This window comes from Paroedura picta, chromosome 10 (genome assembly GCF_049243985.1).
Source record: "Paroedura picta isolate Pp20150507F chromosome 10, Ppicta_v3.0, whole genome shotgun sequence".
NCBI lineage: Eukaryota > Metazoa > Chordata > Lepidosauria > Squamata > Gekkonidae > Paroedura > Paroedura picta.
This window is the reverse complement of record NC_135378.1, coordinates 73,921,663-73,949,539: the sequence shown is the minus strand read 5'-3', so window position 1 is coordinate 73,949,539 and position 27,877 is coordinate 73,921,663. Positions and strand designations below refer to the sequence as shown.

Genomic DNA, 27,877 nt, shown 5'->3' with positions numbered 1-27,877 from the left:
CCTCAGAGCAAACGAAGCCGAGGTGGAGCGCGGCAGGCCGACCAAACGCAACGAATCGAGGCGACGCCTGGGTGGGACAGAGAGACGAGGGGAGGAAGGCGGCCGACTCGGCAAAGGCCCCCGAAGAGCGGCCCCAGGTCAGGTCAGGCCAGGCCGAGGCGAAGGCTTGCCTCCTGCCTCCCCCCTCCCTGGCGATCCGCAGGGCTCCCTCCGGGGACTTGGAGGCGGGGAAAACGGCGCGCTTCGCCGGTCTCCCTCCTGATGCTGCCCAGCCCGCCGACGGGGTTAAATAGTTGCCCGGGAGGCCGGACGGCGCCGTCTCCGTCTCCTGCGCCCTGCCTGGCGGGACCCGGCTGCTGCGCCAGCCACACGCGCCTCTGCTGTGCCGTTGCAGGTGCCGGGGCGAGCCGCCCGCCGCCCGCCCGGAATGGAGTTGGCGGAAGAAGGCTGAGGGCTGCTCGGCGCGCCCGGCAAGCAAGCAAGCAAGACGGGCAGGGAAGGCGAGCAGGTAACGGAGGCGCCCGGGCCCGCGCACGCGGTCCTGAAGGAGGGCGGGAGGGCGCCGGCCGCCCCTGCCCGGCTGCCGCACGTGGCTCCGGGAAAGGGAGGAGAAGTTGGGCTCCTCCGAAACTCGGCCGGACGGAGCGGCGCTGGGAAGGGAGGCGCCTCGCAGCCTTGCCCACGAGCTTCTGCCGCGTCTCCTGCGAGCTGCGAGGCGGGCCGGCTGGGCTGTCGGGGCCTCGTCTCCCCTCGGGGCTTGGCCGGGGATGGAGTAGGGGCTGCCGGCTTCCTTGGCCGGCTGTCGACCTGGAACGGCCGCTTTCTTGGAGAGAGAGAAAAAAAAAAGGAGTCCGGAAGGGCTGCGGGAATTCCTAACGCCACTGGGACGCGTGATCTTTGGAACGAGGTTCTGGGACCCCCAGATTCTCACGGGTGGGAACACGCATGGGAGCCGGTGGGTTCAAGCGGGCAGCCTTGTTGGTCTGAGTCCAGCTGGCCTTCAAGGTTACCCTTTTAAGAAGGTGGATTCCAGGCAGGTCACTGTGTTGGTCTGAAGCCGCAGGATAAAGTCTGAGTCCAGTGTAGCCTTGAAGACTGGCGACGTTTTAATCGAGATGTAAACTTTCGTGTGGAGACGCTTCTTCGGATAGAAGGGAACAGAAGATCCCCAGCCGAACAGGTGCCGCTGGACTCAGGCTTTGTTCTAAGACCGCTGAAGCCTGTGGTTTTAGACTGGTAGGTACAGAATTCAGGGCTTTAGACCCCCGCAGGTTGGCTGGGCTGCCTCTTTCTGGTTGCTCTCTGTCCATTTGTTCGGGGTCTCCTGCAAACTGGGAAGTCTGACAGCTGCCCCGGGCACATGCTTTTCTCCGTGGTGGAGTGGCATGCCCCAGGAGGTCAGGAGGGCTACCACTCTCCCCTCATTCTGCAAACAGTGTCAAATGGAGTTGTTCAAAAGAGTTTTTCCATGAAGATAATGGAGCTCTATTCTAAAATAATGGTTCATGGTGGGGCTTAATAAAGGGAAAGGGACTGCAGAGAAGACTTATCAGTTTGCTGCACATATTACCTCGTTGACCTTTCGTTGCTTTCTATTGATGTGATGCTGTTTTTTCTCCATTTTACCGACACTCCTAACATGCCTAATATGTTGGGAAGGAAAGGGAAGGCAACTGTAAGCCGCTTTGAGCCTCCTTCGGGTAGGGAAAAGCGGCATATAAGAACCAACTCTTCTTCTTCTTCTAATATGCTCTGCTCATTCACTCAAGGCTCATGAGATGGACTCCTTGTATTGATTGTATCGGCCGACACTATGCTTATAAGACATCTTTTTGCATGAACTGTTGAGGACTTACTCTATGTAAACTCCTCTGGGTCTTGGTGAGCAAGGTATGAAGTAAATAAATTAAAAGGTAGTGGGTTTTTTATTGAAATAGGCCCAAGAACGTCCTTTCAGCTAAGTGAGTAGTCTAGCCAAAGGCATTTCCCTCTCACAGAAAGGGAAAGAAGTGAGATTAGCAGAAGTAAATCCTGGGATTCAGCTCAGATTATACACTCAGGTTTATGTTCTTCCCTAACACAACAATGCAATTTCTCATACATTTCTCTCATATATCTTTTCAGGGTGCCTGTATAGGGCCATCTGCAGTCAAGGTTTCGTCATAATCAAGGAAATTTCCAGGTACACAGAAAAAAATAATGTTGTGCACTTAAGCAAAAGAAGAAATCCTTTAAAAAAATTCTGTTGAAAATTAAATACGCTCCAGAAGATAACTCAGTGTAACAGCATCAGGTGAAAAAGGAGAGTGGAACTTAGCTTCCTTAAGGCTGTAAAAGGCAGATATTTTTGGTTGGTCAGGTAGGATTTTCAAATTGTCCTTGCTCCTCACAAGTCACAGCTGGTTTCATATACTGGCTGATTCCTACATGGATGGTGGCAGTTTACCTAGTATATTTATTCACTGCTTTTCCTGCCAATGGAACTGTAAGCAGCTTATAATGTTACTAAATGGGCGTACAGCAGGGGTTACTGGGGAGATAAGGAGGGAGTTGTGAAGTTCCTGCATTGTGCAGGGGGTTGGACTAGATGACCCTTGAGGTCCCTTCCAGTTCTGGGTATCCCTATTGTGTTTAAATATATCAAAGTACGATAGAAAAAGGCACTCCATTTAAATAAAACAAAAAGTAAACAACTGTAACAGGGACTAATCTCTTCACACTGGTATTTATACTCCATCCTTTTGTTTATAAATTAATCAGAAGCCGATAAATCTCCCCTACTTTTTATTTATTTATTTTTATTTATCCAATTTATATCCTGCCACTCCCCGGAGGCTTGACCTTTTCATACCGAACTTTCTATTAATGTCAAACTCAGTTTTATTCTGACTGAATAAATCTTAACTTTATGTGGTCTGTGGTTCTTAATTGAAAATATTAGAGTGGGTTGGGCTATACCCCTCTCGTTGTGACCTCCGAATAAGAAAAAAATATATATTAATAGCTTTCGGTCTCATTTGTCACTACAGTTTCCAATTGTAATTTAGGGATAAATCAGAAACTTTATTTTGTCTGGAGGTTGTAACAACAGGAGATGAATGGGGGGGAAATGGTGCACCAAAGGGGAAGAGAAATGGAATGTGCAGCCCTGTGACATGTTCTCAGCTCACCAAACTATGATTTGTGGGAACCAAATATGACATCTGACCTAGGCTTGTTCTGTTTGCTTGAATCACTTTCAGTCTTTATCCCTTGTTAACGTTGAGATTTGAGAGAGATGCCCTTGAGCCACTGTCAGTTGGATCCATGCTCATTCTAATGGTTTAAAACATCGTGGTGAAACCAGCTTTTCATATGTCTGCAGTCATCTGTAGTTTCCTCTGGCACAGCAAGGTGCAGTCAAACATTATTTAGATTCTGTCTTTTAAAAACCCAACTCCTAATAGAGATACTGCGTTATGTGAAATTCCAGGGTTTTGAAAAGGGCAGACATTCTTAGTTCTTATACATGTAGAGATCCCTGTCTGGCTCATATGATGGTCACAGTAGAAAATCACTTATCACTTAGTATACCATAAAGGACATGATAATTCTTAGACCTCTGAGGTCTTGTTATCAAGAGGAATTGGGGATGTGCATCATACATGTGGAACATATATAGAACTTTGCTGAATTATCCAGTTCGCATCCCAGCCAGGAGATCCCATAGCGATGTTTGCTCTATCATCTTGCATTGGTATACATTGTTTTGCACATCGACCGGTATGGGCCCTGGAATTGCAGATGTAGGAGTCAAAATACCGTGAGTTACCCCAGCAACATATAGGAACCCACCACCCAAGTGCTGGCATGGCAGTGCTGATGGCGATTGCTGTTGTCCCAGTTCAGGGGGCAGGGCGGATCCCCAGCACCACAGCAAGGAGATGTCCCTGTACCTACTGAATTCCACGTGAAGTTGTAGTCAACTCTGATTCTCCCGGAGAAGAAAACAGCAGCATCTGCCTGCTATGCTGAAATTTCAACATCAGCGTGGTGTAGTGGTTAGAGCAGAGGTGTCGAACTCATTTATTACAAGGACTCTGACATGAATCTTACGTTGTTGGGCTGGGCCATGTATGCTATAAACTTTATAAAGGTCGCAGGCAACATCAGTATTTTTTGCTCAAAATTCAAACATATGTAAATCATTAACATTCTTAAAGTATTTATTTTATTTAACAGTCTAACTCAGGGGTGGTCAAACTGCGGCCCTCCAGATGTCCATGGACTACAATTCCCATGAGCCCCTGCCAGCAAACACTGGCAGGGGCTCATGGGAATTGTAGTCCATGGACATCTGGAAGGCCGCAGTTTGACCACCCCTGGTCTCCTTTACTTGGACTTCTGTCCCACTTAGAGACCGCAAGGACACACATACACCCCATGGTGCTGAGGTTCGAGCAGAGGGTCTTACAACTGGGAGACCCAAGTTCACAAGCCCCACTGTGCCATGGAAGCCCCTGGGTGACTTTGGGCCAGTCACTCCTAACATACCCTGTTCTGTTGGTATGAGAACAAAACACAGGTGAGGAGAATACTTGTAAATTGCTTTCTGTCCCTATCTGGACTCATTTATTTTCTAGAAGCCTAGAAAATAAAAATGGTGCAACAAAATCTCAGAGGAAGAAGGTGATGGGAATAGTGGCAGAGGCTTCTGCTGCTAAAGTGAAAGGGGAGGCCCAACACACACTTGCATGACAAGGAGGCTGCAACCCCCCCCCCTGCCTGGCCCAACTGAGAAAGAAAGGAAGGGGGGGATGGACCCTTCAGCTAGTTGACCTAACGTGGATCTTTTTGCTGCTCTTGCCAATGCTGCCACTGCCCTCCTCCACTTGCGCACATGGGTAGCTTGCATGGGACTCCACAAACAGATGGGTCTCAAGCATTGCCTGCTGGGTCATAAATTGTATAGGTTTGCATCACAATTATTCCCTTGTTGCATGGGCTTCATATATAGGTGACTCTTTTGTTCTCAATCCAGTGTATGTAGATCCAGTGCTTTTTCCCCATTTTTTTCCTGTTTAGTTTTTGTGTTAATACTCTGTTGTTGTTCCCATTTGAACTAATGCCTCTTCCCTCTCTCCTTTTCTTTTCCCCTCTCTTTTCCCACACACAGTGTGGTGAGCTAAGGTTCCTGTTGCCAGGATAAGCAACTTGCCAGGCATAGGCTGGCTCCCTAGTAAACCAATGGAGAGATGGGGACAGAATCTCTCCCTCCACCACTCCTGGCACCTCAGATACTCCTTCTCAAGAACAGGGCTGGTTCCTTGTTTCAGTGGGCCTTGGACAGAGAACACCCATGCCCTTCCTCCTCTGCTTGCTGCTGTGCTCCCCCTCTCATACCTCCCTGCCCACTCCCTGGCCATCTATCCTTCCCCCACCCACTTGTCCATTTTCCAGTCCTCTGAGTGCTCACATACCCTTTTCTGAGTGTGATGAGCAGTGGGTAGTGCTGGCAGTATCGCTCCTGGGAGTATTGCTGCTACTCACCTCCCACACTCCCTTCCCACATCAGTTCTGGTTAGTGTGAACGGATGGATGTGTGGGTGGTGGTGGGGCCCATAGAAAGCAGAGGGGGATCAGGGGAGACGAGCAGGTTGGGGGGGGGAGTCAGTGGCATTTGGCTTCACCAGAACAACTGTGCCTTGGCAACTACCCCACCCCAGGGTAGGCTGATACCGGCCCTCCTGGGGAATGTAGTTGCTGCCGTGCAGAGTTTTTCCTCTGGGGAGTTGAAAATGTGTGACTGAGATAAAGTAGCGGTGGGAAACCAGGAGGCTATTCACAACAAGGGTTTGTTGGTAGTAATGGGATTTTATAGAAGCAGAGAATTTTTTAAAAAAATATCAGAGGTATGATCTCTGGCTCTTGGTACAATTTAGGGGCAGATTGGACACAACAGCAGGAGATCCACGAATGGAACTCCTGTGGTTTTTCTAAATTGCTGATAGCGGAAATCAGATTAAGGGATGTGACACGGAGGGACTATTTAATCCTCCCCCCCCCCTGTGACATTTTCTCAATCTAACTTCTTTCCAGAGCTGTTGGGTACCCATCAGGAGAAAACATACAGGTAAAGGTGGCGTTAAAAAAATTTCAGCTCTCCTACCATGTTGTCTAGTTACGGTTTTTTAAAGCCCAAACAAATGTCAGATCTACGTTGCCAATCAAATAGGGGAAATTGTAGGGGTTTTCAGGTTCTGGGTGGGATTCGTGCTAACATAAACCAAGTAGCTTTCCAGTTATCATCTTACCATATAGTTGCTACTTGTCTCTTAGTGGCCAGATCTACTGAGATTTTTGGTTCAAGAATCTCTTTTGAAACATTAGCTGTATGATATTTTATTTTCTCTGAAGATCACAGATAGAACACTTAGGGCAAAACTAAAGATTGTTGCATCATCATTTCCCATCTTCTGTTCATTAAACCTTAATATGTTAAACAAAGTAGCCCAAACAACTTAAGAAGAGGAGCTGGGTTTTTTTGTACTCCACTTTTTACTACCTGAAGGAGACTCAAAGCAGCTTACAAACACTTACCTTACCATGTGAGGGATGTGAGCCTGAGAGAGCTCTGAGAGAAGTGTGACGGGCCCAAGGTCCCCCAGCTGGATGCATGTGGATGAGTAGGGAATCAAACCCATTTCTCCAGATTAGGGGCCACTGCTCCTAACCACCACACCAAGCTGGCTTTTGAATTTTGCAATCCTTCTAAAAAGGTTTAGATTAGGTTATGTCTGGGGGAAGCGAATTCTGTAACTTGGGGGGAGCTTTCAACACCGCCTGCATCTATACCATAGCCTCTATACCTGCCTCTATACCATAGCCTCTATACCTGCCTCTATACCATAGTTGCACTTTTCAAGAAAGTGTTTGTAGTTGACTGAATTCAGTAGATCACGATCAAATTCAGTAGATCTTAACCAGTCCAGCCAATACCCCTCCTTATAGCCACTATCATGCATGGCATTTATCCATGTTTCCCAACATAGACTTTTTGGTGCTCAGAGGGGATCTCCCTCTCCAGCTCGGTGTAGTGGTTAGGAGCACGGATTTCTAATCTGGCGAGCTGGGTTTGATTCCCGGCTCCCCCACATGCAGCCAGCTGTGCGACCTTGGGCTCACCTCAGCCCTGAGAAAGCTGTTCTGACCAAGCAGTAATATCAGGGCTCTCTCAGCCTCACCTACCTCACAGGGTGTCTGTTGTGGGGAGAGGACAGGGAAGGCAACTGTAAGCCACTTTGAACCTCCTTCGGGTAGAGAAAAGCGGAATATAAGAACCAACTCTTCTTCTTCTTCAGTAATATCAGAGCTCTCTCAGCCTCACCTCCCTCACAGGGTGTCTGTTGTGGGGAGAGAAAAGGGAAGGAGATTGTAAGCTGCTTTGAGACTCCTTCGGGTAGAGAAAAGCGGAATATAAGAACCAACTCTTGCTTCTACTTCTCATTAATGGAAGAGTAGGCTGGATCCAAATCAGCACTTTCTTTGGATAATTAGAGAACCATCCCTGCAGTGCTTTATGGTGAAAATGTGATGCTATGTGGTTAACTCACAGGAGCTTTGATTGAATGTGTACTGCAGGGAAGGTGATAATGGTTGTGGAGGAGGGGTGCATCCTGGGGAGGGAATGACTGCTAAAAGCAGGGGTAGTCAAACTGCGGCCCTCCAGATGTCCACGGACTACAATTCCCAGAGGCCCCTGCCAGTGAATGCGAAGGGCCGCAGTTTGACTACCCCTGGCTAAAAGGGTCTTCAGTGGCAGATGCTCTGGCATCATGGGACAAGCAAAATGAACTCCAAATTGTGCACCAAAACTATCAGATGTTGTTGTACACCCATTTCCTTTACAACCAACCATATTAATAGCTAATGCTCATATTAAAAAAAATAGCTGCTTCCTCTCGGCTTTGGATTTATCCATTCTTCGATTGGTCCTCACAGTGTTGCCATCCAGTGGTTTGTCACAATCATAAAGAATTCAGTCACTTTCCTCATCCTAGCATTTCAATTTACAGTACACTGCATTATTTTACTCACTTATAGTAATTGCATTAGGAGAAAACCTGGGGACTGGGAAGTAGATTTTTTCTTTTTTCTTGGATAATTTGTAAATCCATGAATTCTCCGTGCCTCATAGTGTTCTCTTCCAATTTTTTGTAATGGACATAAATAATTTATTCATACGCCGCTTCCCTCCTCTCAGTATTTCCACTTATGGTACGCTGAGTTATTTTTTTTTCCTCACTTGATGTGTAGTAATTGCATTAGGAGAAAAACTGGGGGCTGAGAAATGGATTTTTATTTTCCTGTGTGTGTGTTGCAAATCCATGTATTTTCTGGAAGAGAGCTTTGCTTTCATGGCCCACTTGCCCTGACTGTTTTACCTGAAGCTCATGAAGAGCATCACAGCATCTCCCTAATTCTAGTGACACCAGTCTCTATGATCAGGCTCTGTGTTGCGTGAGGCATTTGATTAAGCTAATTCTTGTTCTGTTCATGCTTTATATGGCGGATAAAATTGAAGATGCTACCTTGGAACTTTAAACTGTGACTTATTTGACTCTACTGATAGTGGAAAGGCATTTCATCGTTTCAGTGTTATACTCCTAGAGACTGATGCAGGCCAGTTAATGTCCCGTGGCTTTTTTGGAATATGAGGCTTTGAACTCATGTTGCGTGACTGATGCTGCAATCCTAAGAACACTTTTCTGGGAGCAAGCCAGACCTGAGTAGGATTTTGAGTGGACCTCCTTAGGATTGCTTCTTGAATCTGTTAATAATAATTCTTTTGTGAGATTCTATATAATATCCTTAACCTGCTAGAAGCCTTGTGGCTGTGGCCTCCATTGTTGCCCACGTTCCTTTAAATAGGAACAAAGGAGGTTTCTCCTTTGCATCATCTTAAAGGGGAAAAGCCCAGGAGCCACACATGTCATGTTCAGAAGAAACAACAATGCCAAATGAAGGTTTGGACCTATCTAGTCTAAGGTTTGGACCATTTAGAAGTTCCATTCCTTGATGAGATGGAGAAAGCCTTCCAGGGTCACTTCTACTCTGGATGTTGTTTGAACAAGCTGCTTGCTACTTGGGAAGGTTCTGTGCTCCTGATTGCCTTCCTTTGCTATCACCATGCCTGTGGATCTCTGACTGTGTATCACCACCACATCCTATTAATGTTTGAATGACGTCAGTCTCTACTAAGCCAGGTTTTTTAGCCAGTTAACACCAGTTGTCACAAATAGAATTCTGCTTCACTTAAGGCTGCACATGATACATTTGCACCCGGGTAGCTGGATGTGCACAGTCCTGAGTGTTTTGCTGCATAATGTCTAGTACCCTATATTGAACTGGCATGATATCTGTTGCATTTGATCATATTCATGCCTTTCATTTCAGTGCAGGCAACAGGATCTAGCTGAGGTCTGGAACCTCATATCTGTTACATTAATCATTCTTGCTAGGAGCTACCATCTGCTTAACAAAGTGGGATATCTGCAGAAACATGTTATACTCGGATGGTAGAATAGCAGTGTAAAGTAGATGTAAGTGGCCTTCTTAGGAAGCACTCATCCATTGAAACCTAGATCTCAGTACAGTCTAAAACAGTGGTAGTCAACCTGTGATCTTCCAGATGTCCATGGAGGCAAACGTTGGCAGGGGCTCATGGGAATTGTAGTCCATGGACATCTGGAGGACCACTGGTTGACTACCTCAGTCTAAAACATAATAAAAAGGGTCATGCATTTGAGCTTTGTCAAGTCAGCTACTTATGTTTTTGAATTTTGGTATTTTTAAAATCAATACCTCATAATGTCCCAACCACACACTGAAGAACCTCTGAAAATAAAGCATGTCACCCTAGTGAGTCACAATGCATTTTGCTAAAAGTAAAAGTGTTCATGCTTATGCAAAGTCATGAATACAATTTTTGTCAAAATCATATTAGGAAGATTTCTTTGAAATGTATCAGGAAACAAATATTTGCACACTGGAGTTTCCCAAACACTAACCTGGAATGAAGAAAATGAAATACTGACTCACTCATACCAGTGAGTTTCATTGAGTTGTACTTTTATTTCACCTGCATTATGTATGTGTATTATAATGATTTGTTTGACTAATGTACAAATGTTTGAGGAGAGCTCTACCATGTTTTAAACATTTCCTTCCAAAAGTGAATGTATCTAGCACATTTGTATCATTTGCTTCCTCCGAGGAGCTTAGAGAGGTAAAAAGCGTTTTCCCTCATGACCACCCTGTGAGGTATCTTAAGGGGGAAAAGTGAATCACCCACTGAGTAAGATGGCTGAGTGGAAATTAGATCCAGCATCTGTCCAGTTTTGATTGACCGTGCTACAAGATATGCTACGGTCACAAAATGACAATTGATGTTTTGTTTCTTCCCTTGCTTTTGACCAGACACAGAATATGGAAACCCAGCACCGAACAAAAGTCGACGTTCCTGATCACGTCCTTTACACTGTAGGTTCCTGTGTTCTTGTTATCGGCACTATTGGAATTACAGGAAATCTCCTGGTTCTCTATGCATTTTACAGGTACTGATTTATTGTGCTGGGGATTCTGGTGGAGAAATGTTTTTGTGCTTTATAAAAAGGGGGGGAAGACAGCTGACTCAAAGGGCTGTCGGACAACATTTTCCCAATCTCAACCATAAATAGTAAGATTGTAAGTAGAACCTGGACTGTTGCTCAGTGGATTCAGCGTCATGAGACACGCCATGTTCATAAACATGTTGAATCTCTATGTCCAAGGAGTAGAGGATGTTTCTGATCTTACCACACCTAGAAGAAGGAAAAAATTTCAGGAACATGGAGTGCTTGGATTCTTGTGATTAATGGTATTTTATTCTTCGTCAGCAGTAGGCAGCTGTCTTTGGGCCAAATGACAAAAAATGTGTCTACCAGTAAATATCCTGGTGTTTGGGCTAACAAAATGACAGCAGGTGTGGGAAATAATGGTTTTTCTTGGCCAAATAAATTTTGAGCATGTCAACCCAACATCACAAAGATACTACCAATATTGCTGGGATTTGCTTTGCACTGGACTAGTATTATGCAGGTCTATGAGGACATATGGGGCATGATATTGGCTGTGCCACTATGTAACTTCCAGCAATGCGATGCAAGGTAGATCTAGGTATCAGTGATTTCTAGAACTAGCCTATGTCTCTTCCAGGTTTCCGTTGAAAGTGATGTAGTGGTGCAAACAACATTGCCATTTAAAAAAATGCCCTTGCTGGTGCTCAGAAGAATAGTGGGCAACTAGGGCTGCTGGCAGAAGGCCTTCCACCATAGCGGGATACTTTCTAAAATTGAATGGTTGTGTAACCCAGCAGGACTCTGGTTACAGAGATCTCTCTCCTAAATTACCGTTTCCAGTTGAAGAATTGGGGAGGATTTGAATCAATAAATGACAGCATCCTTACGGCTTGACAAGCAGATGTGAAATTGTTTCAGAAAGAAAAATATTCAAAATTTAATGGCTTTCAAGGTAACACATTTCTCATAAACCCAAAAGTTCTAACTAGAAATAAAAGTGAATCATAATGACTACGAACATAGCAGCATTTAGATTCAAATGAGTAGCCGTGTTGGTCTGATGTAGCACAATAAAATCAGAGTCCAGTAGCACCTTTCGACCAGCAAAGATTTATTCAAGGTGTGAGCTTTAAGTGCAAGCACTCTTATAGCAACGTTTAGTGAGAGAGACACTTCAAAGGGGTGTTACTTGTGAACAATGCTAGTAACACTCAGAAAAAAGAAAGTCCCAAATTTTAACTTTAAAAAAGGCAGGGCTGTTTCTTCGCCATATGCTCTTCAATGGCTCTTCTTGCTAAAGATTTGCTGGTTTGAAGTGTATAAACTGTAGCTAATGCTTCATTATTATAAGCAATATAGACAAACTAATATTAATAAAAATTAAGGCCCAGAGAAATAATGAACTGTGATGTTAAGTTGATATTTCATGTAGTTCAATAGGTAGCTTAGGTACCAGGAAAAGATAGGTTCCAAAAAAAAAGGGGGGGGGGTCAAAACAGCAGTATGCAATTGTTCTTCCCTAGAAGGAAAATCTCCTCTTCTACTGGCCAGAAAGGGAAAACAAGTACAGTGACCCAGGGAGGCTCCATGGGGAAAAAACCCAAGGGGATTAACCAAATAATCAGGTTAAAACGGTTATCTTCTCATTTCAAATTACAAAGTAAGCCAACATTATCATATTATTCTTGGTGAAATGAATTTAAGCTGGTTCAAAACTGGTTCGAACTGTCTGAATGGATTCTGAGCAACTTTTTAAAGTTAGTGAATGCCAGGGTCTGAAGCAAAGTGTTATGTCCTAGAAATGGTGAGTTGGACTTGGGAAGCAGAGAATACCCAATGCAGAAATATCAAGTGAAAGTAGGTTTATGAAACCTGATGAACCATTCCTCAAGAAAAGACCCAGGATGGTTTTGGAAGCATTGACACAGAGGCCATGTCAGAAATAGAGCCCTGCTGTGACCTGGCACAGTCATAGTCTTCATCAGAAGGGGCAGCAGTGCAAGCCAGGAGCACATTAATTTGAATCTTAGTTTGAAATTTAAACGAGCTGTCAGATGACCACACTGGGGTGCCGGGACTTGGCAATAAATCTGAGCATCTCAGTTTCCAAAGCCTTAAGTTTAATTATCATCTCCTGAAATTCTTAGTATGACCCACAGCAACGTGTAGTTATTAGCAAAGTGAGTACCCTCCCTAGGATAACTGGCTAACATCACAAATGAGGCTTACATGTGCACTTTATTCATAACTGTAGCACAACAGAATATTTACCTTCCATCTTTTATTTATTTTATTATATTTATAATTGGATTTTTATAACTGTCCCTCCTAGTGTTGCCGACTTGGAACAGTTCACATTTGTAAACACAATCATAGTAACTTAAAAAAAATATACAGTTAAAATAGTTAAACTTACTTGTTCCATACATCGCCAGCCAACTCCCATAGGTCTTGTCTTCTGCATCCCCTTGTCCTGTTGAGAAAGGTGGGTCATTTGGAGAAGGACACGTTCCAGCGATGTTATTGTCAGTCATTCATTGGGCTCAAACAAAGGCTGGTGGAAGATCTCTTCTCTTACTGGCTCTTAAGAACTGAAGAAGTTCCTGCAGGCCCACAGCTCTTCTGGGAGCTCATTTCACCAAGTAGGGTCAAGACCGAGAAGGCCCTGGCCCTGGTTGAGGCCAGACAGAGGTATCTAGGGCTGGGGATTACCAGCTGGTACATATTGGCAGAGCAGAATGCTCTTCGAGGGGGGAATAATCAGCTAGGTGGTCCCTCAGGTATGCCAGGCCCAGACAGTGAATGGCCTTAAAGGTCAATACCAAGACCTTGAACTTGATCTTGAATTCAACTGGGAGCTGCTGTAGTTGCCTAAGAACAGGCAAAATATGCGTCCTCTGTGGTGTTTTTATGAGGACCCATGCTGGTGCATTCTGGGCCAGTTGCCATTTCCGGGTCAAGGACAAGGGTAGGCCTATGTACTGTGAGTTACAGTAATCTAATCTGGAGATGAGCATCACATGAATCACTGTGGCTAGGTGTTCTGAGGCCAGGTAAGGCACTAATAGCATAGCTTAGCAAAGATGATAGAATACCACCTGAACTACTCTTGTGACCTGAGCATCCATAGATAAGAAGGCATCAAGGATCGTGCCTAAGTTCCTCGTGAATTTTACAGCCATTAACTGTACTTCCTCTCCAGGCCCTTTCCTACCCAGAAACAGGGCCTTTGTCTTGGAGGTGGCACTGCTTAACCCAGATTGTCACTGCTTCTAGGAAGCTGATAAGTGTCTCTGGGGGTAAATCCGGGTGGCTGACAGAGCTGGCTTGTCCACTTTCCATGGTAAAAAATTTAGAACAGACAGTACAGAGTAAAATGAATCCATAAGGATCTTGTAGAACCCATTGCTGACAGAAGCTCATTTATTCATATCCTCATATATATATTTATAATTTAGGTTGAGATGTTAGCTTGTGTGATTGTGTGTTTCTTTCCCTCAGACAACCAGACCACAGGGTAAAAGAAATGCAGAATTAACTTTTATTTCTGGTTTGAACAATATTGGAGTAGATCATGCACATATTATGAAGCGTCTTTTCAATTAAACTTTTGAACTGTTTCCCTATTCCGGCATTTGGAATCTTTTGCTACAAACTGACTCTTTTTAGTTAGCTTTAAGCAGCCTTTCTCTGCAGTTCCACTCGCCCAGATTCATTCCCAACTCCCTAACTGCCGTCTTCAACTCTAACAGCTGTTTTCAACTGTACTTCTCACTCACGTTCAATCAGCTCCCATTGGTCACTCTTCGAGAGAGGCAAACGTTAACTGTCTATTATAGCAACCCACAATGCTCAGAATAGTCATAAGAAGTACAAATACCTGCTTACATAAATCACCTACATGCATGAATAAAGAAGGAGCTCATACAAGAAGTACTACTGCATAAGTTCTAGCATCATGTGTGCTGTTTTTATTTTTTTGATCAGACAATATTTCATTCCAGGAAAGGCAATTTTAGGGGCTAGACCTCAATTTGTGTCCTTTAAAAAGTAGTCATTGAGGCAGGTGTTGCAGATTCTGACATATGGATGAGTTCATACTCTGGTGTGCTGATGAACTTTCCATGAATGTTGCCAAAAGTGGCTTTGAGTTCCAAATTAAAGGAAATCGCTTAATAATTTCACGTGGATAGCTGAACGGCAATAAAACATTTGGCAACGCTAAACAGGGACATGTAGGATTCTCAACAGCATGGGGAATAAATGTTCTGTACTTTAAATAGAGGCTTAATGTATAGAAATGGACAGATGAAGCTCTTCATGGTATGGAGATAAATAATGTCACCAGGCAAATAATATCCCATTAAGCTTCCGTTAAAGTGGCAGGAGATTTTTTTTCTTCTAGACTATTAGCAACCCTTAAAGACAGGTTTGACCTAGTGTTTTGCCGAAACAGTTGCAGATTTCATACTCATGTGTCTTAAAATTTGATCTAAACCCAGTGGCTTCAACTCTGATTAGAATGGCACTGCAAGCTATCTTTTGAGAATGGCAGAAGTGGCCAAACTGTGGCTCTCCATGGACTACAATTCCCACCAGCCCCTGCCATGGACCTCTGGGGAGCCACAGTTTGGCCACCCCTGCCATATATGGTATCATGTGAAAACATCACATTTAATGTGGAATACTTTGTGAATGTTCTGGTATTGGCAGAGCATCACACAGATTCCTTCCCAGAGAATGCAGGTGGGAAACAAGATTACATTCTTAGTCATTTTCATTTCCCTCTCTCTGCCCTTTGCGTTTTAATGGATAAGAAACCAGAAAGCTATGTAACAATGATGTCGAGAAGCTAACCAACACCCTTGGTGGTAGATCATTGCTGAGAAAGAGTTATTATAAGGTTAACATTTAAATATCCCAGTTTTTCAGAACATGGATTCATCAACTGGTGAGTGACCATGTGTAGGCTTTTATTCTGTACTGTGCATGTAGAATCATGGACAAATGCGCGTTTCCATTAACTTCTGTTGGCAGGCACAATGAGTTTGCATCACTGAAATGCCACTAAAGGGCTGCTATTTGATAGCGTGCTATCTCAATCTGTGTTACTAAAATTTACCCTGTCCTACATATAGCTATGTGTCAGGGATGTGGAAACATGTTGTCCAGTGTACAGGCTTTTCACTCAAGAAACTATAGTGACTCTCTCAAATACTGGTGGTTGTGTGAGAGAAGGCAAGAGAAAGGACTTAAGTCCATCATCTCCTGGAGTAGCATAGCTACTGCAAGCTGGAATCAAGAGAAAGCTGTTTTAATGGTGGTTTCATAGGTCTAAAACAGACATTTAGAACATATTATGTAGCATCTACGTTTTATGTCTATGAGTCTTATGGAAATATTAATAGGTTTCCCTAATATATACACACTACACATATGTAGTAAAAATGGCAGGGGTGCATGTATGTGTATCTTCTGTCTATATAGATCAAAGGAATTTGTGCAGTGCAAACGGTCATGTAGCATTTTTGAAAGACAGTTATTTTATGTGCTTTCAGTTCATATCATAGAAACTTTTGCAAAGGTTTACCTATGTAGTCATCTGGAAGACATTATTTTTCATCCCGGATGATCAAGTGCGTAGACATTTACAAGTCTGATTTATAGGTGGGGAAGCTGTTTTAAAATAGATCTTTCGACTGGGGATTTTGCCCACTAAAAGTGGGAGCAAATACTAGACATCTGATACCATTTCACTGGTCCAAAATATGTCGGAGACTTCGCACCACAGCTTGTAAAATGCGGAGAAACTAGCTCATAGATTAGGTCCATTGATAGAGCAATTCTGACAAAAGGTTTATGTGTGGATTTTGCTTTGGTAAAGTTCCAGTAGCTGTTCCAAGTTGTCTATTTGTTTTGTAGCTTTTATTTGGATTGAGGAGAATGTAACAGGATTCTCTTTTCTTTTTATTGCTATGTTATCTTAAAAACGAAGCAACAAGAAGCTGAGGACACCACCAAACTATTTTATAATGAATTTGGCAGCAAGTGATTTCCTGATGTCTGCAACTCAGGCTCCCATCTGCTTTCTCAACAGCATGCACAGGGAATGGATACTTGGGGACATAGGTACTTCTCTAAACTGGTTGCCTCTTAGCTCTCCCCCTCTTGCATGGAACTTGTCCTACGACGATCAAAGCAAGAAGAAGAAGAAGAGTTGGTTCTTATATGCCGCTTTTCCCTACCCAAAGGAGGCTCAAAGCGGCTTACAGTCGCCTTCCCATTCCTCTCCCCACAACAGACACCCTGTGGGGTGGGTGAGGCTGAGAGAGCCCTGATATCACTGCTTGGTCAGAACAGTTTTATCAGTGCCGTGGCGAGCCCAAGGTCACCCAGCTGGTTGCATCTGGGGGAGCACAGAATCGAACCCGGCATGCCAGATTAGAAGTCCGCACTCCTAACCACTACACCAAACTGGCTCATTCTTAAAAGAATGCCTTTTAATTAGAACCAGTTAGTATCTAAGGAAGAAATCACGTGCATGCTAAGTAGTTCTCCACTCGCCAGATATGGGATGCTTTACTATGTAAATATGAATTCAGCTTTTTAAGGAAAGCCTTAAGCCCAACAGATGATTTCAGCCATTGTTACCAGGTCCTGCCTGCTTTTGCATCTCTCCATAAGCTGCTTTTATACTGCTGTCTGAGAAGGTTTTTCTATTTTTAAATGTTTCTGATTTTATAAGGTCTTAATTTTCATGTTGGGAGCTGCATGGCGTGCCATTTGTACAATGTAAAAATGGGACATAACTCTTGTAAAGAAAGAAATCACAAATTCCTAATGTGAAAAAGGGACCATTGAAGCATAGATCCCATTTCAAATAAGCCTCTACCAGGATGTGAAAAATTACATGTAGGGGTTTTGTCTTTGGCTTTTTAATATTAATTTGAACATTGAAACTAGAATCATAGAGTTGGAAGGGGCCATACAGGCCATCTAGTCCAACCCCCTGCTCAACGCAAGATCAGCCCTAAGCATCCTAAAGCATCCAAGAAAAGTGTGTATCCAACCTTTGCTTGAAGACTGCCAGTGAGGGGGAGCTCACCACCTCCTTAGGCAGCCTATTCCAGCCTATTCCACTCTTACACTCTCTCTCCTTCTGCTTTTAGGTTGCAACTTGTATGCTTTTTGCGGGGCACTGTTTGGAATAACTTCCATGATGACTTTATTAGCCATTTCAGTTGATCGCTACTGTGTGATTACTAAGCCTCTGCAGTCCATAAAGAGGACTTCAAAGAAATGCTCATGCCTGATCATTGCCTTGGTTTGGCTCTATTCACTGGCTTGGAGTGTGTGTCCACTGTTTGGGTGGAGTATGTTGTTTATTCTCATCCCTTTGGGGTCTCTGCTTTGGGGCCCCATTAGTTATGTTTTTTTTTTCAAGGAACAATTGTTATAGGATGAGGAAAGTTTAAATTAAAGTTGTACATCCTGTTCTTTTTTCTGAGTTAACTGAATTGCTTTGCTCAAGCACCTAAGGTTTTGCAGCATTATAAGATCTGTAGATATAAATTATAATCTTAACTTGAATTGCATTTAATGTAGATCAAGATAGATAGCTGTGTTTGTCTGTAGCAGCAGAAAACAGCAAGAGTCCAGTAGCACCTTAAGGACTATCAAAAGACTGAGCAGGAACTTGAGAAATCTCATAACCTGACACAAATTTTGTTAGTCTTTAAGGTACTAAGGGGCTCTTGTTCTGTTCTACTACATTTTTTGCTTAGATTATTTTTCTTTCCCCAGATTTTCTAATTAGCACTGACATCTGTGCATTCTATCCAGAACTGAGTATCATTTGCAAATATTCTGTTGTGTGTGTGTGTCTATGTGTATTTGTGTCTGTATAGAAACAGAATTGTATATTTTATCCAAGAACTAGCAAGAGGCATTTGTTGTCTAAGGTCCCCTTCTGTGTAAACTGCTGTTTACACAGATCCACATTAACCTAGTACTTTATATAGAACAAAAACATCTGACCTGGATGAAACAAAGCGATTTTTCCACTGATTTTTCTGCCTTGTAAACATCAGCTAAGGAAGATTCAAGCTGCGTTCTGATGTCACAAGATACTCTAATTAAGCGGAAATTTATCAGAATTGGGCTCTGTCACTGTTTATTTGCTCCCCTTGTCCCTTGCACCTCCCTCTTTCTCTGCAGCACAGAATATGGATTAATTTTTCCTGGCTTAAACTGCAGTTTGCCGTAATATCCAGTGCCTCAGCCAGTTGGAGTTTCTAGCTTTAGTACATGACAGAAGAAAATAAGACAGGGAGAAAGGCAAGACTCAGCCCCTCTCCTATATGTTCATTTTCATGTGTGAACATGTGCTTGAATACACATGGATTCTCTAGCCATTTCTCTTTTGGCTCTGACTCTGCTTGTGAATAAGTGACAGGCAGTCCTTTAGTTTTAGAGAGTAGTAATGTTTGTCAAAGAGCAGAGTGGTAAGGCAGCAGACATGCAGTCTGAAAGCTCTGCCCATGAGGCTGGGAGTTCAATCCCTGCCGCCAGCTCAAGTTTGTCTGCTATATATGCTGCCTTTGGACAAAAGGACAGGATAAAAATGTACTAAATAAATAGAAATTCTGAAGTTGTGAGTTTAGAACATAGATCGTATGCTAAAATAAAAGTATTACTAATTTCCAGGTGAATGCATTTGTTTTATATAATACGTACCTGCATTTTATTGTCTTTAGGTTCCTATGTCCCCGAGGGTTTGATGATTTCCTGTACATGGGACTATATAACCTATTCTCCAGCAAACAGAAGCTACACCATGATGTTATGTTGGTGTGTGTTCTTCATTCCTCTGATCATAATCTTCCATTGCTATTTATTCATGTTTCTTGCCATAAGAACTATAGGCAGGTAAGCAGTGTTCTTCATTTGCAATCCAAGAATATTCTCCTCTAGCTGTATATATATTAACAATTGTGTCCACACAATAATTCTGTTGATCAGTTAGAGAATCCACAAAAAGCATGCTCTATTTCAACTACATTTATCTTGTTAAACCGGGCGCATTCTACACACCTTAGATAATGCACTTTCAACGTGCTTTTGTAGGTGGACTTTCCTGTGCAGAAGAGGATAATCTGCTTCTAAAATGCATTATAAGTGCATTATCCAAAGTGTGCAAAATGGGCCCAGGACTCTGAATATGTGCTGATTTCATTGCCTTCGTTTTTCCACCCCAAGAGCCAGCAGGTCTCATCCTGCATTGGGGCCAAGACAGTTCCATGGAGCAAGCTGGGATTAAGCTAAGATATCTGCATTCGTACCTCATGCAAAACTGTATTTAAAATAACCGGTTAAAAGTCAGCTTCAAACCATGATTTCATATCCTGGTTGGGCATACCATAACTAGCCATAGTTAGTGGCATAGCCTGCATTCAGATAATCAGATTAATCATTGTTTAACTAACCAAGGTTTTGCATGATGGCTGAATTGAGTGTGTTTTAAATGTCATCTGCTTCATAGCAAAGATCAAAATCAAAGCGTAGTTTAACCTTTCTTGAATCCCCTGAAATAGAAGGAACAGATCGCAATAAATAAATGCAACTCAGAGGCAGAGTTTCTGCGCTGGGAACTTTACTGTCCCAGCTCCCATGTGGGAGCACAAATCTGGGATGGACGAGGTGCATCAGGCCAAATGTTCCCCAAGGCAGGAACGAGAAGAGGCGGGGCAACCTACCTCGGCTCAAACTCCAGCCTGCAGCCCAGTGCAAAGCCTCCAGTGCAGAAACGGTTATGATCTCTCCCTGACCCCTTTTAAAAAAAGATTTAAGTTTGCTGTATTAGACCCTGTCCAGTTGCATTAACAGCTAATATCCCTGCCTTAATTCTTCTTCTTTGCAACACCTCTTTGCTTTTCTTCTTCCAGGAATGTTCAGAAGTTAGGATCATCCTCTGGGCGGAAATCAAACATCTCACAGTCCATTAAAAGTGAATGGAAGCTGGCAAAGATTGCTTTTGTGGCCATTGTGGTCTATGTTGTGTCCTGGTCTCCATATGCTTGCGTTACTCTCATTGCGTGGGCAGGGTAAGTGGCAAGCTGCCAATGAAGCTATCGCAGTGAAGACGTGTTAAAGATGTTGAGTGGAAAGAAATAATCTAGCCTGAGACTTTCATTCCCTTGAGAGATGTGCAACACACCTTCCTCTCATCCAAACAAGACTTCGCTGTAATACTTGTTAACTAGTAACATAAAGTAACATAAAGAAGTTAAAATGAAAATCAAGTTGGAGGTGTTCCACCCCTTGAGGATATATTCATGCGGTGAGAATGGAACTTATTCTACTTGACAATATGAATGAAATCATACGTGCTTATTGCCCATTTTATTACATCAGGCTTTCTCCTTCCTTTTGCATTTATGTAACCAAAATGGGAATATTGCAAATGAGAACAACTACCAACTTTTCCTTAACCAACCCTATCCATAAAGAAGATATGAAGATGTGTGTGTGAAATGCCTTCAAATCAACTTCCAACTTACAGCAACCCTATAAATTAATGATGTCTCCCAAACTATCATTAGTAGCATTGCTCAGGCCTTGCAAACTGGCTTCTTTTTAGAGTCAGCCCTGCTGCTTTCAACTTTTCCTATCATTATTACTCTCCTCATAATCTGAAAAAAGCACATAGCTTCAGTTTGGGCATTTTAGCTTCTAGGGGAGTTCATAGAGGGACAAGTACTATGCAGATTAGCTGTAGAGCAAGAGCTAATGGGTTGCCATGTCAGCTGCAAATAGTACAGATGCACTGGGAAAACAATATGGCAATAATAAATCCAAATAGAGTCATCTCTCTTCAATTTCAGATGTTTTTTAATTCTTACTTCACAAGTCCCAACGCATCGGACAAATGTAACAGACAGGTGAAACCTTAGCAAATCATACGGTTGTCAAATGTGACTTTTCTCCAAAGACAGCTTTCAGATCCTTACAGCTCAGGATCAACGAGGGAAGAACTGAACTATTTTGCAGTTACTGAACAAAAGGTTCATAAAAGTAATTCTCTTTCTTCTTTATAGCCATGCCAGCTTCCTGACTCCATATTCCAAATCTGTGCCTGCAGTTATTGCCAAAGCTTCTGCAATCTACAACCCCATCATCTATGCAATCATTCACCCAAGATACCGGTACGGTAGTAGATGCATATTTATAATATTAAATTTATCCTAATGTATGTGCGGTTTTAAATTTAACATTGATGAGTGGCAAAAGAGGTGATTTTTAATTAAACCAGTGCATCATGATTTCCCCTTCCCATTCTTATTTAATTTTTTAACGATCAGTCTTACCAGTTAAGGCTGAAATGTCTTAGTCAAATAAAGCAAGGGTAGTCAGCCTGTAGTCCTCCAGATGTCCATGGACTACAATTCCCATGAGCCCCTGCCAGCAAATGCTGGCAGGGGTTCATGGGAATTGTAGTCCATGGAATCTGGAGGACCACGGTTATTTTGAGATAGTTTATATTGCAGACTTTTAAGGGACTCTGAAAAAGTCCTAACCAACAAGAGATTAATCAGTTTCCTCCATGTATTATGCTGCATTAGGCTTGATTGCACAGTGGAGACAGAGAATCTTGTCCCATCCAGATGCCTTTTTTTCATGCTGAAACAGCCCCCCCAAAGCTGGGGAGTCTCGCTGAATCCCACTCCCCTCTTCCAAGGCATGCATACAGGCAGGAGCGGATAGGATGGATGACAATATTTTACAGAGCAATCCTATGCACATACACTCAGACCTAAACCTCATTATGTTCTGTTGGGCTCATTTCCAGATAAGTAAGTGTAGAACTGCTGTGTTAAGCTCTTCATACCATAATTTGACCCATATGCAAGCACATTTGCTACAGGCAGACTAATATCCCAGTTCAACAGAGTTCAGCTTTAAATACATCGAACATGTTGAGATAGGTCCAGGCTGGTGCCATCAGTCACCAGTTATATGCAGAGCTGTTCTGTTTGTGTGGTCAGTGGACTTAAGAACAACTTGCTTTGGATTGAGGCCGGGGTGTCTTAATTTTATCAATTGCTTTGGTTAGCAGCACGAGACAAAAGGGGGTTATATCTATCCCAGTAGATGGCAGTATAAACCATCAGTGTGATTGCGTCTGATCTTTGACAGAGTGAGATAATATTGTGTTATAATTATAATAATTACACAGAGTAAAAATAAATAAATTGCCCTGACACTTTTTTGCTTTTGGCTTGTCAGATCATTAATGTATTTCAAAGTTTCCTAAGTTTTGGGGGGAAAGTCTTAGTACCTTTTTATGCACATACAGTGTTTTGCGTTCTAAATACATCTAAGATGATGCACACGTTTCCCACTGCAGAATTTTTGTTTGTTAATTCATTTGATTTATATACTTCCCCCCGCTGCGACATCTCGCAGTAGTATGACTGCCCAGGCTACATCAATTTCATTGTGTTCGGGAACCCTGCAGCACCCTTTTTCAGTACGGCAACTACCTATAGAAATGAAGCAGAGTGCTTTTTGAATTGAATCTGAACTTAATGCCATTTTTAAGAAAGCAGAATCAACTGTACATGACCTTACTGCAGGAGAAATAGAAAACTACACATAGCCAAGGCCAGGGGAACAAAAATGTGGAAACCTTAGTAGCTGAGCCCCGCTATTCTGTTATCTGTTGTTCTTTTCTCTACTGATTTTATTTTTCCTGTACTCAGGAAAAAACCTGAAGCATCTTCAAGGTTCCTTTGTGTGCAGCTCTTTCAAGGGGAGGGGAAGGAACAGGGAGAGGACACAGTAGGTCCTCTTTCTCATTGCTGCGCAGCATTTAAATGTGCCAAACTGGATGCTTTTTATGATGTTTCAGGAGAACCATTCACCATGCCGTTCCCTGCTTGAGGTTTCTGATAAGGTTGTCAAAAAGTGACCTTACAGCCAGTTCCATGAGTGAATCGTCCTTCAGGATGTCTTTATCCAGTCGTCACTCTTTCGCTACCAGGAAGAAGAACAGTTGTGTTGCTTCCATTTCGGCCATAGAAACGGTAAGAAACGGGACAATTAGCAGGAATATATAAGCAAAACAACCTTATTGACCTTTTCTATTGTCATAAATGGGGCTTAGATATGATTAACCAAACTAAACGCTGTTAGTGCAGATTAGAATCCCCATTGTATCTATAAGCACACAATAGCGGATGCATCATACCTCTCTAAATATTTCATTGTGCGAGAGGAAACAAAGAGCTGTTTAAGGCATGCCCAGGATTTTGGATAGGCCCAGGGGTAGTGCATAGCTATAACAAGGTAAAGCTATTTTTTTAAGTCAAAGTCAAACTTTATTGTACTAGGCCATTGGCCATCTCAAGATCAAATAACAATAAAATTGTTAAAAACAAATGCAGAATAAAAATTACACTTAACCCATACATTCTGCTCATTAGCCCACAGTATTTGCCACAATGCCAGCTCGAATCTTTTTTGCAGCCAGCTGGGTGACCTTGGACTCGCTACGGCACTGATAAAACTGTTCTGACCAAGCAGTGATATCAGGGCTCTCTCAGCCTCACCCACCTCACAGGGTGCCTGTTGTGGGGAGAGGAAAGGGAAGGCGACTGTAAGCCACTTTGAGACTCCTTCGGGTAGAGAAAAGCAGCATATAAGAACCAACTCTTCTTCTTCTTCTTAAACCAGTGTATATCTACCAGATGCAACACTCTCCTCTCTGGCTTGTGCTAAAGAGCCGTACTTGACTTACTTACATTGTGTGAATCTTGGCTCATTCCAGATTGGAAAGAGGACAATATGTCAGTTCCAAAAACAAAACAAAAAAAATGCTGTTTCGCTGTTTAGAAGAATGAGTCAGCTAAGACAAGCCAGCTATTTAGAGACCTGTGTAATGTGCAGAAGGTGTCAGCTATTATTATGTGGCCCTTTGGAAAGTTGTAAATCACAGTGACAAGCTGAACTTAGAACAAACTCCATTTAATCCCTTGGGTGTCCTTCCAAAGTCAGATGGTGGCTCAGTTCAAATTCAAAGCTTTTGTTTGGGTTTTCATTTTAAAAACCCAACATATCTAGCTTTAAAACTGTATTTTTCTCTAATCACTCATCAATAGATTTTTGTGTTAACTAGACCAGGGGTAGTCAACCTGTGGTCCTCCAGATGTCCACGGACTACAATTCCTATGAGCCCCTGCCAGCAACTGCTGGCAGGGGCTCATGGGAATTGTAGTCCATGGACATCAGGAGGACCACAGGTTGACTACCCCTGTTTTAGGATATCTGTGAATGGATCAGTGTTTGAGTATGAAGTGTTTGAGTGATGGGGGAGTATTACAGGAGCCTGGGCTGCCCTATCTGCTTATGTCTCTCTGAGTCAGAGAGGAACTGAAAGGTAAAATGGTCATGGCTCTATTTTGGATGAGACAAGAAGGCTAGTGACATGTGATGGCCTGACCTACATGTAACCTTGAAGCTTTATGAGAGAGAGAAAGAAGTTGTGGAGAGTGTGTGTGGAGGCCCTATGTGTAAGTCAGAATGGTGCATCACACTTCTGAGCTGGTTTGATTCAGAAGCTAGGCCCACTATATTGAGAAGTTAGGTCTTTTTCTCAGTGAAGGATGTATAGGGGCTGCAAATTGAGGGTCACGCCCTATGATCTCTGTGTGCAAGGTGAATACAGAATTTCCCCCCGCCTTCGCTGAGTAGCCCCTTTTGACCCCAAAATAGAGAAGACAAACGTCAGGAAACCCTTGTGGACAAATTGGAGTCAGCATTTCTATAAGGGAGGTGAATCAATGGAAGCTGGTAGAACAGAGAGGAACTTGCTGAATGTGGTCGCTTGTTTTAGTGCAGCACAAAATACGTAAAAGGCAGCAGGACTAACCATTCCCTTCTCTCAATGGATCTTGCTCAATTTCTCTTTAGAATTGGAATGAAGTGGAGCTTAACCCTGTGGAGCCCGTCCGTAAGAAACTGCTACCCCCTAAAAGTAACTCTTTTTCAGTACACTTGAAACCAGAAGATGAAAAGAGTGAATTGCTCCTGAAGGTCCCACGCTGTGATATGACTGCTGGAGAAAAGGTTAAACATTTTAATGCTGTTTATTTAAAGCGCTGCAGTGGCCGATCACTTATAGGTCATGAATAAAACCTACCATTTTCTTGTATAAGTAATTATTGCTGACCTTAGCCACTCCATATCTTTAGATATTGGGTTGATGTTGGCTTCTGCTAATCCATTTCTTTATCTGGTTCTTCCAAGATGACAAATATATCCAGAAGGCAAATCAGATACCAACATACTTAGATGAGTAGAAGATATCCATCAGTTTCTCCTAGTGTTTTTCCTTTTTTTAATGCTCCATTAACTTAATCTTGCCCTGAGCTGGATGGTCCAGGCTTGCCTGATCTCATCAGGTCTTAGAAACTAACCAAGGGCAGCCCTTGTTAGAACTTGGCTTGGAGACCACCAAAGAAATACAGGGTTGTCCTCCAGAGATGGGCAATGGCAAAGCACCTCTGGATGTCTCTTGAATTTGAAAACCCTGTGGGGTTGCCATAAGTAAGTTACACCTTGATGGTACTCTCCATCAACAACAAAATCCTTCAAATCCCACTTTTGGAACTGATTCAGTTGGAACCCACTTAAAGGAAGTCACCTCCATGAACGGGAAGATGAAAAAGAAATCCATTTCTCACTTAGAATGGAAGAATCTGGCAGATGTCCCCCTCAAAAAAAAAGGAAGACATTGAGTGTAGGCTTCATCCCTTGCAGACACGAAATAAGCAGCTGGCTGACTGCTGGCCACAATTCAATGACATGCTCAGAAGGCATCCTTTCTATGCATGGAGTTTCAGACAATGACATTTTGGCCTGCGTGTGCATTCAAGGATTTCTTGCCACTTCCTGAACGCTAGGCCATCTCAGCTCGTTGTGCATATCTTGTTGGCTTGTTGATTCCTAGAAACTGTTATGTGGGGCCACCGACTGTGCGGACTCCCTGTAGACAGGTAATAGGAGGTGAATGCATTTATTCTGTTGCTTTACAGGCAGAAGATTAAGCACAGAATGTTGATTCCTCTCTCCTGCAGCTCACGCTGTCGTCCATCAGCCTGGACCAAGCACTTGGGAGATCCCTTAGACAGAGCTCCCCAGAACTGCTTCTGGTCAGCAGTTCTCTGAGAACGGCCTCTCTTCCGTTTGGCTTGAACAGCAGCGGCAGCACGGAGGGAAGCACAGACACTTCGAAAGCAGAAGCCAGCCGAACCAATGGAAGCTTGGACTCCTCCCTGAGGTCTCCCCTTCCACAGATTATTATCATTCCCACCTCAGATATGGCCCTGGCTGAAGGGCAAGCTGAGCAACGAAATGCTGACGAGGAAGACTGCGAGCTGTTCTTCTCTCAAAGCAAGAATCACCTGCTGGATATAGGAAGGCTCAGTTCCTCCCCTGACCTCCACGAAGCAATTGAAAAGCTGCTGTCGTAAACATAGATGGAAGGGAAGCAAAACAAACCACCACCTGTCTCTGTTTCTTTGGCTGCTTCTTTGCATTACTTATACCAAAAAACGAAAGCCTTGCAGATTTAAACAGATGACTCTTTTGTATTTGTATTTTTTTAATGCAATCTTTAGGCTGTTCCTGAATTTTATGCACTTTCCAGATGCTAATAACAGCAGTAGACTTTCAAGTCAGTTCTAGCTTAGATAACGTGTTTGCCAGCCAGAGCACCTATTCAGCATTGCTCTGTACGTTTGTCTGGAATAGATTTTTATGCATTGATCTCTTTCCAAGCACTGTTGTTTCTGGAAGGCTATTCTTTCTGGGAATAAGCCTTGCCATATCTGCAAAACACTAAAATAAATCTCTGAAGTTATTCTAGAGATGCTATTGCTGTGCTCCACCACCCAAACACACCATCTCTAAGAACTTGATTGCACCTGAAGATTGTTTGATCAAGTGGAAGTGGATGAGGACTGCATGCTGCAGTTGCTGGCAGTCTGTGTCAGCTTCATGCCTTGACTTAGTAAAATGGCTGAGTTGGCCACATTATCCTGGAATTTAAGTTGTGAGTAGAAGACGAGGAAATGAGGATAGCATGAAAACTGATGCCACCAGGCAAATTTACCAGTGTCCTCACTGGATGCCAAACACTGGTTGAGAATACTGCCCTCAGGAATCATAGTGCCAAAACTATGCATGGGCTATAAAGTAGGGGTAGTCAAACTGCGGCC

The 27,877-nt window shown here is 43.1% G+C and overlaps 1 protein-coding gene across 1 annotated transcript; it reads left to right on the top strand.

Annotated features, from left to right (window-relative positions):
* The first annotated feature begins 436 nt into the window (after positions 1-436).
* Positions 437-27,877, top strand: OPN4 (opsin 4). Its single transcript, XM_077300867.1, has 11 exons — positions 437-508; positions 2,125-2,182; positions 10,459-10,595; positions 16,594-16,727; positions 17,768-17,971; positions 19,355-19,526; positions 20,543-20,701; positions 21,695-21,802; positions 23,509-23,683; positions 25,569-25,724; positions 26,735-27,877. The coding sequence occupies exons 3-11, from the start codon at positions 10,468-10,470 to the stop codon at positions 27,128-27,130; spliced, it is 1,632 nt and encodes a 543-aa protein (XP_077156982.1). The 5' UTR covers positions 437-508; positions 2,125-2,182; positions 10,459-10,467; the 3' UTR covers positions 27,131-27,877.